Source organism: Meriones unguiculatus, chromosome 1 (assembly GCF_030254825.1).
Source record: "Meriones unguiculatus strain TT.TT164.6M chromosome 1, Bangor_MerUng_6.1, whole genome shotgun sequence".
In the NCBI taxonomy this organism is placed as follows: Eukaryota; Metazoa; Chordata; class Mammalia; order Rodentia; family Muridae; genus Meriones; species Meriones unguiculatus.
In genome coordinates, this window is record NC_083349.1 from 95,892,570 (window position 1) to 95,905,901 (window position 13,332).

Consider the following 13,332-nt stretch of genomic DNA (forward strand, 5'->3'; position numbering starts at 1 on the left):
GGGCATCAGCTCAGAAACTTGCCTGGTGCCTACAGTGGTCAGAAGAGGGTGTCAGGATGCTGAAAATGGACAAAAGTGAACTGCCATGTGGGTGCTAGGAATCAAACCCAGGTCCTCTGCAAGAAGAACCGGTGTTCTGAATGACTAAGCAGTTTCTCCAGTCCCAATTTCTCAATTTTTGTAACACCCAAAGGGCTGAACAAAACATGCAATGTTTGTCTACTAAGTCTGAACCATAACCGCCTCTACCTCAGAGGCATATTTCTCAAAGTGAGGCCCAGAGATACAAAGAAGCCACATGCTATATGCATGCAGCCTTCTCACAGGCAGTTTTAGCTCAAGGGTTTGCCCTGGAATTTTCTGAGAGACAGCTAGTTCCATATTTTTTAAATGCTATACACTGTGAAACATAGTGCAAAGTTCATATAATTTTTTAAAAACTCTGTATTGTAAAATGCCAAGGTCACAGAAAAGCTGCAAGAACAGTAGCAATATATATTTTAAAACAAACAAACAAAAAACCACAGATGACTATTACTAAATTCATGCACTGTTAACACTGTATATCTGTATACACATGTTGTTTACATATGCATGTGTATATATTTACCTATAAAGCATGTAAGTTTTTAAATGAACCATTTGAAAGTTAAACACCATAGGCCTGGTAGAGCACACCTGTTCCCAGCACTTGAAGGCTGATGGCGACAGTGCGGGCTACGCAGTGAGCTCCAGCTCAGCTCAGCCCAGCCTGAGATACAGCGAGCCCTGCCACAATCAAGAGTAAGTTACAGACACCAAGGTCCCTTCTCCCTACCAACTAAAGTGTCTATTTCCTAAGAATAAAAATATCTCCATGCATAATTTTAGCATATTTGTCAATGCTAGTAAGTTAAGCACTGATATAATATTTTAATATCTTCTACCACATAAATTCCAGTGCTGCCAAGTGAATCAATAATATTCTTTATTGTATTTTTCTCTCTAAAACATAGTCCAGTGTTTCTTTGGCCTCTTTTAATACAAACCATTTCCAAAGACTCTATAAAGTAGAATGCGTGTGTGCATAATTTAAAGCTTCTTCTGATTAGATTCATACCATTCATTCATGATGGAGACAAAAAAAGCTAAGGCGCACAATGTCTACTGGCAGCACTTGTTTTGATTATGCATTCATGGTGTCGTATCACTTTATTACTACACAGTTACTATTTTCCCCCTTGCAACTAGCAAGCATGCAATAGGAAGAAGCTTAAGGCCTGCAGACATCCTGCTTTTCATCAAATTCCCTTTAGATTTGTCAGCTGTTGATTCCTGTCTAAACCAATTCTTGTTATGGTCTCAAGTAATCACATAAATTATCCACAGAAATAAACATAAAAATTTAAATTAAATACACTTTATGCTTTAGGTGTTAAATAAAAATGCACCACTATAGAATACTATACTGCAATGGTTTGAATATAAGAAGAGAATCCAGGAGCAGACTCCAGGATAAAGAAAAATAAACCTGAGTTGGACACTGAAGAGTGGATAGATTCTATTCAGAATCGTTTAATTAGTAAGTTAAGACAGACGATCCCATTTAAAAAGCTAAAGTAGGAACTGAAGAAACGGCTCAAAGGTTGAGAACATACACTACTCTTGCAGGTTCTCACCCCCCAGGAGGCTCCCGATTTCCTGTATCTCCAGCTTCAGATCTGATGCTGTCTTCTGGCTTCTCAGGCACCTGCACTCACACGTACCTACCTTCTCTCCTCAACTCCTCCATACACATACACATTGCTGAAAAATTAAAATAATTTTTAAAGCTAATATAATAGAGAGTAACTCTCAATCCTCTTGCGAGTCAAAGAATTATCTGACAAAGTAAAAATCTTATCACTGTTATAAAACCTTATTATCGTGTACCAAGTTGGTCTTCTTTCACTACATTCAGATCTGTCAGTTTTCTAAGAGACAGCACATTAGTCACTGTAACTTCAGTGTTCATCCCCTTTCCTATGTGTCAGCGTTCCTATCTCCTCTCTAAGATAGAGCTTAGCCAAAACAATTTTCACCTCACAAACTGTTTTACCCACAAATATTTATACTTCAGTCAAAGTCAAAACACATACAACTCAAATTTAAAGTTTCACTCATTATCCTGTGGAGCACTGGCATTTTATAATTTTTCCTCCTGCCTTGGTCTTTTTAAATGTTGGTCTTGTCCATTAATAAACTGATTTCAGAATTAATTGGTAGGTCATGCACAAGCCTTGCACTTCAAAGCATCATCTGAGGACCTGGGCCAGAATCCTTCATCAGATTTCATCAAATTTAATATAATCCAAGTATGGAATAACAAAGTGTATGAATTGTGTTAGAAAAGGAAACGAAGAAATAAGAAATAGTAACAAACTTTGTGGTGAACACCTTTAATCCAAGCAGGAGGCAGAGGCAAAGCCTTAAGTTTGAGGCCTGCCTGTTCTACAAAGTGAGCTCCAGCAATACACAGAGAAACCCTGACTTGAAAAACAAACAGCAGGGCGGTGGTGGCACACACCTTTGATCCCAATACTTGGGAGGTAGAGGCAGGTGGAGCTCTGTGAGTTCGAGGCCAGCCTGGTCTACATAGTGAGTTCCAGAATAGCCAGGGCTACATAGAGAAACCCTGTCTTGAAAAACCAAAACCAAAACCAAAAAAGAGTGAGAAGGATACTATGTATTCGACCCGAGGTTCAACACCGCCCCCCCAAATACTAAGAAGAAAAACTATCAAAACAAAGAAGTGGATTTAATGGCACACACCTCTAATCCCATCATCTAGGAGGTGGAAGCAGGTACAGCAGGAGTTCAAGGCCAGCCTCAACTATATTACAAGTTTGAGTGGAGATCAGCCTGAGCTACATGAGACTGTCTCAAAAAAAAAAGAAAAGAAAAGAAAAGAAAAAAAAGGATAACAAAAGGAAAGGGGTGATATGAATCTCAAGTCTTCAAAATCATTTTAATATAGTAGGGAGGAAAACGGCAAGAAATCAAGCACTGTCCTGTGACTGCAAGACTGAAGGATAAAGCATTTCATGTAAACACACATTTATTTAACATATAACTTCAATGTAACACTTATAATATGGCCAGTGACTTAGCATCCTTGTTTATGATTTCAAAAACCACTGCTGAGCCTTAGTTGCAATTCAATGTAGAATGCAAATACAATGTTTTCCTTATCTAAACACTCATCAACCAAAGGCAAAGCCTGAATTTCAAGTGTTTACAAAGCTTCCATTTTGTAAGAAGCATAGCAGAGTGGCTTTAACAGATTGATTCTATAAAAACTGATTTTAGAGACTTCAACAGTCAATCATTTTAAAAGGAAAAACTGATTGTGAAGAGAAAGATTCCAGATCTGGTCATTTTATATTTGAGATATGAAGAGTCACTAATGGGATGGTCATAAGTGTCCATAATGCCCACACCAGGAAGGCTAAAGAGAGAATCCAGTTAGTTCATGGACAATCCTGGGTATGCAGCGAGACCCTGTCTCAGAAAGAAGCCACTAATGGAAAGGGAAAGAACACTGGACTCCATTAGATAAAGTGAGTTCAGGGCTTTCTTTTGTTTGTTTTGTTTTTTAAAAGGTTGTGTGCCAATGGGGGAAAATGAGAATGAAACACTGTATAATTTTTAGTATTAAAATTTTTGGCATAAGAATGGACTTACAAATACATCAATTGGTTAGCCTCTGTTGCATACACAGGATATATTAAATATAACTTATCTTTCTATTTTTGCCACTGTGTTACTGTTTAACTCGAACATAAATTGAGTTAACCCTTTCTCAAAAGTAAGAGCCTGCCTTCATTCATATAGCTTCAGAAAGAAACCTTTGACTCTCTGAAACTCAATTCCATCTATAAAAGAGTAAAAATTTAGCCTTCGGACCACCATACAGATTTTAAAGGCCAACGGTTCTTTGTAAACTACAAGACAATATGCAAAGTTAATGTGTTATGTTCGTCTATGGCACCCAGAACTATATAGAGTGTGAGGGAGCATGGACACAAAAATCCACAACAGCATGGGACTCTGCCACACTGAGACAATAGCTGCGGGCTGCATCCTTCGACTTTTAGGTCTTATGATCCATCTATTTAAATATCAAAACGTTTTCAAATGTCCTATGAACAAATAATGAAGTTTTACATAATATGGAAATGAGCTCACATATAGGACAGTTTTTCTATATCTAATTGAGACTTAAACAGAAGACAGATGAAGACCTAGTCACGTAATTGTTGGAATTTGGACTGCCAAACACATTCCTTCATAATTTTAAAAAGCCAGGCTTTATAGCTATCTAGCAATCTCCAGATGTTCACTCTCAGAAATCACTTGCTTTGATCCACAGCACAGCATTCTACACGGTACGTCCTCCTCTGCCTGCTGATATTTTACTCACACCTAATAAGCATCTCTAAACGCCTATATAAAACCATCAGTAAAGAACTAAAACATGTCTTTTTCTTGCCCTTTCTTTAGGGTAAAGGCACAGAGCTGGTCCACCTATGGGATTAGTCCATACATTTAGCTATATTCTAGCTAACTCATGCTGTGATGCTGTACCTATATTGGAACTATTTTATTCACATCTTGCATATATTAGTGTGTTTGGTGTATGTATGTTCAAGTATATACGGGTCCAAGTGTGTTTAGGTGCATATGGAGGCCTAACGATGATACCAGGAGTCTTTCTCTATCACTTGACACTGAACCCAGAACTCAATAGTATGGATGGTGGAATTACAGGTTCACTGTCACACCCATGCAGGATTTAGATGGGTGCTGGGGATCTGAATTCCTGTCCAGCAAGAAATTTATCTACTAACCATCTCCTCAGTCCCCATCTTGAGATCTTCAAGACAACCAGATACTGAGTTGTTTAGGGAAAAAAAATTTCAAATAATTACATGAAAAAAAATTGGCTTACTGAATATTTAAAAGGATGTTTGAAGCTAGATTAATATTTGAAAATCAGCCAGGCATGGTGGCATGTGCCAGTGCTCCCAGCTACTGAAGAAGCTCAGGCAGAACGGTGGCTTGAGCCCAAGAGTTCCTGGCCAGCCAAGCAACATGGCATGACTTTGTCTTACAAATATATTAAAAATATTTAAAAGGGCTTTGGCATAGTGGAACATTCCTATAATTCCAAAACCCTGGAGGTAGAGACAGGGAAGCACAGTTCAAGGCCAGCCTCGGCTACAAAGCGAGTTCAGCCAAGTCTGGGCTGTGTTAGAACCTGCTCAGAAATATTAAAATGAAATAATAAATTGTTCCTTTAAAGAAAGAATATTTAAGCCGAGGATGTAGGTTAAGTTGGTGGAGTGCCTGCCTACGGTAAACCAAGGAGCACCATATAAACTGATTACAGTGACAGGTGCTCAGGAGAATAAGTCACAGGAACTCTAAGGATGTCTGGGATGCATGAGCAAATGTTATTTCTCACACATAATAACCTTCATGTGTTACAATTTGACTTTTATGTTGGAAACTGGCTTGATTACGTTTATACTTTCTTTAGAATGTAAACATTCGCTTTTAGGCTAATCCCAAAATGAGCATATTACAATTAAAACTTTTATCAAGAAAAAATTATTCTATCCCATGGTACATAATCTAGCACTTGGGATGCTGACAGGGTAACAGCCACAAGTTTAAGAAAGCCTGGGCTCCATAGTTAAAGACTCTGTCTCAAGGGGAAGATTAAAACCAACAACCACTACCACCAAACAACAAAACACAAAACAACAACAAAAAACTGAATTAAAATTTGAAATAAGAAAAAGATGTTAAAAGGACTGATTAAGCATAGAATGTATCCAACACCTGCCTTACGAAAGGCAGTAAGATCAGCAAGAAAAGCTTTATTTCCTGGTAGTTTCCCACTTTTACAAACACAAATGAAGCTTAAATATATACTGTGAAACATTCTGTATGTATCCCCGTATTAGGTGTGGAGGTTTCACACCAAAAATAACATGGGGTAACTTTTAAAAACTGTCTCCCAAGCACTGCCTTTTCAAATGACACTACTATATGTACCGAAAGATACTGTACCGAAGAGAAATTCCAGAGAACACACATCTGCCAGCCCAACTACCTGGGATTCATCAGCTGCAGAGAATAGAATGACCTTTTAGTTGCTTTTATGTGAAGCAAGGGTAATATAAGAAACACGGCATCAAACATCTAACACTATCTCTGGTTCCCAAAACCACTACACAGGTGTCTTACAAAATGCAAATTCTGCAGTTTTCCTTATCTACACATTCCAACCACAGGCATATTTTGGGTTTTAAGTCTTAAAGATTTACAAGATGATTCACTATTGGATTCCCTTAAATAACCAGCTTTTAAAGAATCCTTCTGCTGCTAAAAGCACTAAAATTTTTTGCTTATGAAAACGTAGTCTTCTCACAATTTCCCAAGAACCCCTCAAGGATGTGAAAGGAGATATAAGCATCCACTTCCTTGAGAAAAACACTTTCAATATCTGTTACCCCAGAATTTCACGTGTTTTAAATTCTTTAGTTGAAAAAAGCAGTTTCTACACGTAAGTGCTTTCTTTTACATTAATGGCTCTCTTGGTGATAAAATAGAGATCAATGTAACTCTAAGCTCCAGACTAATGAACTGCATGGAACAGAAATAAGCAATTTGGCAGGAGCTGAGCTGAGCTCTGCTTAAAGGCTACTAGTAAAATAGACCAGCTCCCCTCCCCCACCCTACCCCTTTAAGGTTTCAATTAAGATGGGGCCTAGTTTTACTCTTGGAAGGCGACAGAAAAGAGAAGGCACAACTCCTGCTAGGAAGTCTCCTCTTCGGGGGCAGATCTTCAGCATAGACAAGATCCATTCCTTCAGCTGACACAGGCATGTCTCCTCTGCGCCTAGTCAACACCAACTCTAAAGGGCAAATTTTCAACACATGCCACTCATGAATCAATTGGCATCAAATCAATTAGAATAATTTTTAATCCAACATTAGGATCACAGAAGATGATGTGAAATGAATCTTTACAGTCCGACACTACTACGCATCTTTAATATGCCATAAAAATGGGATTTGTTTTCCCGATTGCAACTCTCCTTTCTGCCATCTCTCCTGGATTAGTTATGGGATAAAGTTGTTTAACAAGGCATATACACTTTCAAAATTAACTTAAGTGCTCCAACTGTTGAAAAAGGCACTTTCAAAACAGAGGCTTCTGCAAGCCCTCCAGAATTCCTCAAAACTAACAAACGTAAAGATCCCATTACATACAGAGATTATCACACACACCCCCCAAGACACCCAATTACTTTTTGCCAAGCGCACAATCTGCATATTAGTGGACACACAGGCCAGTCTTCCAGCCAATATGAACTGGGAAATGAACGCAGTCACAACACTTAAAACAACAACAACAACAAAGTTAATGCCGCTCTAGGAAAAGCGTAGGAATGAAATAACTTCACTATGCAAGGAATTATAATACATCAAAGGTTAGATAATGGACAACAGGTGTCTTTGGAGAGAAAGGAGCCACAATGCATTGCTCCTATTTTAGGATTTTCTCAAAGCAGTATAAAACAATGATTTTTTTTTTCCTCAAGAAAGTCAAAACCAAAATTGCAGCTCTACTATTCAGCAACTGTAAAAGCCTGATGCTCCTCGACTTGTTTTTTTGTTTTGTTTTGTTTTTACTTCATTTTACATTTTTGATCCATCTAATCCCAACCTTGTGTGGACAGATTAAACTATGGCTCAGGGCTGGATGGTTTACTGATCCATGGACATTAACTAACTAGAGATATATTACCAAGAAATGAAAAAGAAAAGCATCTGAATACAGGCTACCACCACATAAAATATTCAAAGTAAAAATCAAATCCAGGAGCAGGTATCACGTAACTGCAGTACAAGCCAAAGTAGAACCTTTTCTCCTCACTTAACACTTACAGCTTAATCTTTACAGTAAATGGATTCCAGTGGCCTCAAAGAATAGTAATTCCAGACACAGGTACTGGCTACCCTAGAGTTCTGTTCCTCAGGCCACTCACAAAATTTACCACCTGTATTCTGGTCAAATGGAACGCTGAGAAGACACTTGGGCCAACCCAATAACCTATCTCTTTCTCTTCATTCCACAAAGACAGCATATTCCAAAAATGGAGAATCCTTTCTTTCCCGATCGAGGGCCCCCTCTCTTATGGGTTCACTGGGCAGGATTACTTCTCTTCAGCACGCATGCAAGAACACACTTCTGCTTTCACTCTTAAAGAGGGTCCCCCAACACAGATGCACCTCTTCCTTTCTTGTGCTGAGTAAATGATGTGTTCTCTCTCTCCACCACTGCAAAATGTTCAGAGAGGTGGAGAGAAAGTTGTCAGTTACTGAGGGCTCCTCAATAAATCTCCAACTATAAAGACTGACGAAGGGTGCCTCCAAATCCAGAAGTGGGACTGGGGATTCCTACTCTCTTCGGCAAGGCTGCCCCAATCCTGCCTAGAATTCCTTAAGTGGAGAAATGCACGCTGACGGAGGGAGTCTGTGTTTGATGAAGGGGTGCCCCGACTTTAATTGCGGGTTGGAGGAAGGTGCTAGGTGTACCGGGAAGGACGTAGCAGTTGCTGGAGGGTCGCCGAGAGGAAGGAGGGCCCCCGCACTGAAGGGGGCTCTGGGAAGAAAGGAGGGTCTGGAGGCGGGGGCCGCATGGGGGAGGGGCCGCCCGTCCCGGAGGCGGCGGCGGGGCTGCAGCCTCGCGGGGACCATGTGCCGGGAGCGGCGGCCACCCGGAGGGGCAGCTGGAGAGCGGGGCCCGCGGCGCGCGCGCAGGAAGCCGGGGTCCCGGGTTACGCACGAGGGGGCGCGAGCCCGCCGCCGGACTCACCGAGGCTGCCGGCGAAACCGTCCATCTTGCGGGGAACGCGCCGGGCTCGGGGCTCAGCGGGGCGGGAGCTTCATTCAGCACACCGACCGAGCGGCGGCTGCGGAGCCCGACGCGCTGGTCTTCGGCGGCGCGCGGCGCAGCTCCTGACTCCCGCCTCCGCCGTCCGCCGGTCAGTCCGTCCGCTCGAGGGTCGCTCGGTCAACCAGGTTGAGAGCCGCGCTGCCCGCCGCCTGCCCGGCCTCTCTCTCTCTCTCTCTCTCTCTCCCCCAAGCCGCAGAACTGAGCGCCGCGCCCCGCCCCCGCGCCCGCGCGCAGCCCCGGCCCCGCCCCCGCGCACGCCGTCACGCTTCCGATCCCGCCCCCCACGTGATGGAACGGGGCGGGGCCTCATCCGACACGCCCCTCCCTTTGCCGGGCCTCCGTAGCCGCAGTGATTACTAGAGCTGAGATGCTAGTAGCTGCACTTGCGTTCTGGGTCCGGGTTCGCGGCCAGGCTTCTCCAACCCGAAAGTGGTTGGAGAACCCGAAAGTGGGTCTGATGGGTGGAGCTCATGGGTAACCTGCTGATTTGGAAGCTGAAGTGCATGGTGGGATTCCCTCTCTGGGGAGCCTGCGGAGTTCAGTTCTGGAGTTCTAAAGGGGGATGATAATCCGACAAGGGCGGTATAGTGGCATCCGCGTGAGAGGAGGGGTTCCCCTTTCTGAGGCTCCCCTCTCCTCTAGTCAGGAGAGGAGTAATAAATAGGGGCAAGACTTCTTGAGCAGCTGGAGGCCAACACAGCCGCAACCGCAGGTTCCAGGACAGAGCACGGGCGAGCAATGTTAATGCTGGGTGAAAAGAGTTCATCTTAGCAAATTCAATTTACGAGGAAAGACGCTGGGTCTAGAGTACATAGGTCACGGAGCCTGGTGGAAGTACATCTAAATGTCCCGCTTCTTACTCTCTTTTTGTTCTTCCCATTGGGGTGCAAAGCCACCGGATAGGCTATCAGGAAACTATACCACAGATTATCTTAGTAAGCCAACTCTTATCAAGTCACCCAATTAATTTAGGCCTCACTTCATTTGCAAGTTCAAAGGCTAGACTTGTAACCAAAACGTGTTCCATCTTTCTCTTCAATTCTCCAAGCCTATCCTCTTTCCTTACAAAGACATTTGAATATTTTAGGTCCCTTCTAGTTTGAAGGTTGTACGTATTAGAGTAACAAAGAACTGTAAGGCGTTCAGAGGCTAAATTGAAAATACCTTTTGAAATAGCTAGGTTGGCGGGCTGGAGAAACGGCTCAGTGGTTAAGAGCACTGTCTGCTCTTCCTAGAGGTCCTGTGTTCAATTCCCAGCAACCACATGGTGGCCCACAACCATCTACACCCTCTACTGCCCTCTTACAGCACTAATATGCATAAAGTAAGTAAGTAAATAAATAAATAAATAAATAGCTAGGTTGGGCCAGGCAGTGATGGCAAACGCCTTTAGTCCCAGCCTTCGAAGACAGCCTGGTCTGCTGAATGAGTCCCGGGATAGATAAGACTACCCAGAGAAACCCTGTCTCAAAACGGGGAAGAAAAAAAAAAAAAAAGCTGGGTTAGGAAAAAAATAAAATGTCTGTCAATAGAATTGTAGGTTTTAAGAGACAAAGTGACGTAAGGAGAGGAGAAACAGGAAACAGCAACTGTCATGATGAAAAGGACTTACAGAATTAAATGGTTGAAAGGGTTTTTAAACGTACTTCTCCCCTTTGATGACTCTTTAAAAATCTTCCCTAAGGGCTTGGTGAGTGTGACTCAGTGACAGGACTGTGCTTAGTAGATGTGAGGCACTGGGTTTGACTCCCTGCTCTGGAAACAAACAAAACCTAACTTAAAAATCTAAACATCACAGCAAACCTAGGAGGTCACTATTGTAAGTAGGACATAGCAAGGCTGAGAGACTGCAGTCAGTAAAGGGCTTTCCGTGCAAGTATGAAAAGTGTAATAATGTACAGTTACAATCCCAGTTCTGAGAAGGCAGAGACAAATTGATCCTCAGGGCTTGCTCTCCAGCCTGCCTACGCAGAGAGCTCCAGGCCAGTGAGAGGCCTGGTCTCATAAACAGGACTCATGAAGAACTATACCTGAGGCTGACCTCTGGCACACACATGCACAAGCTCACACAAAAGAAAACATGACGTTGGCTTTAAAATAAATTTTGATTAAAAGGAGAGGGCAGTAATTCAGGCAGTAATTCTTCCAGCATACTGGACCATTTTTTAAGTTATTGATAACTGAAGTAAAACATGACTTCACGCTTACAGTAAGGCTATATATATGAGTATATATAGTATTGCTAAAGCTGCTGATTAATTTTATTTCGTTTGACTCATATTTTAAAAAGAAAAATACAATGCATCATGCTTTTAAAATTCTACAGTGCTGCATTACTGAGTTTGTTCCTGACAGGAGATAATGTCTGTTTTGGCTTGACATCAATGAAAACCAATTCCCCACTTACAATGTACTTATCTAATGACTGCAAGGATCTTCCCCTCGATCAGCTTCTGGCTCTGTGTGTTGCAATCTTTGCTTCTCCCACACTCCTCACATACTGCCAGTGCCAACCATATCATATGTCCATACCGTGTTCTAACCTCTAGCCCTGACACTCTATGACAGGGTGCCAGGTGAGTCAGTGCAGTGGGCCACAGGAGCACTCCCAGAATCTATTGCTAAACAAAAGTAGCCGTCAGTGACTCAATGCAGGTGGCAATGGTCTGTTGTGGAATATATCACCAAGCCTAAAATTAAATGTATCCCCAACTTAACTTTCCAAAGCCAGATGCCCCAAATATCCAGTTATTCCAATACTGCCTGCTGGAGTGGAATAAGTGACAAAGGGAAGGCGGTAATGGAAAGAGACACCTGCCTACACAGCACAAACTCACATTGCAGGGCATGGCACACTCATCTGTAATCCCTGCACCCTGGAGGCTGAGTCAGGAAAATCACAAGTTCAAGCCTATCTTCAGATACATAGCAAATCTGGAGCCAACCTGGCTAAATGAAATCCTATAACCCAATCTCCCAAACCAAAACCAACAAACAGGAAAACTGGGAGTGAGGGGCGAAGAAATCTGAAGCCCAAGCATTGTGAAGTTCATGATAAATATGCCTCAGTTATTTTTACCCAGGTAACCCAGGTTTATTCTAACTAGTGAAACCAACCAAAGGAGTTAAAAAAAAAAAAAAAAAAAGGCTGAGCCAGGAAAAATGAAATAAAAACTCAGAATGAGGGCAAATAAGGGCTGAGGAGCTAGTTCAGTGGGAAGGGTAAAATGTTTACTGTGTAAGCCACATAAAAAGCTAGTAGTCCTCCCAGGCAGTGATGGCACATGCCTTTAGTCCCAGCACTCAGGAGGCAGAGGCTGGCAGATCTCTGAGTAAGGCAGTAAGAAATGCTTCAGAAGGCAGACTCTGTCAGGTCAGGTAGTACACACCTTAGATCCCAGCACTTGGGAGCCTGAGGCAGACAAATCTCTGTGGGTTCAAGGCCAGCCAGGATGACACAGTAATCCCTTCTCAAAAAAGGTAAGTAGCACATTGGGTTAGGCTAGGACAGTGACTCAGAGTGCATGCATGAAGCCCTGGTGCCCATCCCCAGAACCACAGAAACTGAGCACGGTCATGCAGGAGTATAATTCCAGTACTTGGTAGGTAGAGATAGATGAAACAAGAATTCAGCGTCAGCATTGGCTGTATAGTAAACTGAGACACCTTACTGAGCTATGTGATATGCCATCTTAAAAGCAAGCCAAGGAACTAAACAGCAACAAATGCAGACAGACTCCAGAATCATAGTATCATACTGTCCACTTTCGAATCTCAGCCTCATTACTGACTAGGTAAGTAAGATCTGACCAAGTATCTAATCCCTGTACCTCAGGACTTTATATGTAGCATGTGATTGTCATAGTCTAGAGCTGGAAAGATAGAGTGTGATAATCCAGGGAAAGACCCCCTGTTCGCATACCTTTTAAAAACTTTTATTTTCATTTCTTATATCTCTTTCACCCTACTCCACCCCAATCCCTTCCAATACCCGAATACCAGATAGGAAAGAGAAAGGGTTAGTGGGAGAGGGGCTCAGTTCTCTTAGCTGCTTCCTGCTGGTTTGGATTGTTGGGTTCCTTGGAGCCAGTCCAATCCTTATTTCAGGAGATCTCCAATGTCTTGTCTCACTGCATCAACCAGGAGCCAAAGGGGGAAGCAGGAGCAGCCTTGTTCTTTCTTAGAGCTCCTCACTCTCTGGACTCTGGCATTTATTCTATCTCCAGAGTCCTCAGATTTAAACCATCTGCAGCTAGCAAAGAGCTCCTCTCAGTGCCCACATGAGGCAAAGATAGTCTGCTGCTTTGACCATCTGAATCAGTCCCACATCCCACACCTGG

General features: G+C 42.5%; 1 protein-coding gene across 5 annotated transcripts in view; it reads right to left on the minus strand.

The window, feature by feature from the left end:
* Eml4 (EMAP like 4) overlaps positions 1-9,218 on the minus strand; it is a 117,081-nt gene extending 107,863 nt beyond the window's left edge. For 2 of the 5 annotated variants that reach the window (XM_021648708.1, XM_021648704.1), the window contains exon 1: positions 8,912-9,218. In XM_021648708.1, the coding sequence (XP_021504383.1) occupies positions 8,912-8,936 (25 nt within the window). In that variant the 5' untranslated portion in view covers positions 8,937-9,218. The remainder of the gene's footprint in view (positions 1-8,911) is intronic. The other 3 variants (XM_021648707.2, XM_021648705.2, XM_021648706.2) reach the window with 2 other exon arrangements.
* Positions 9,219-13,332: the final 4,114 nt, after the last annotated feature.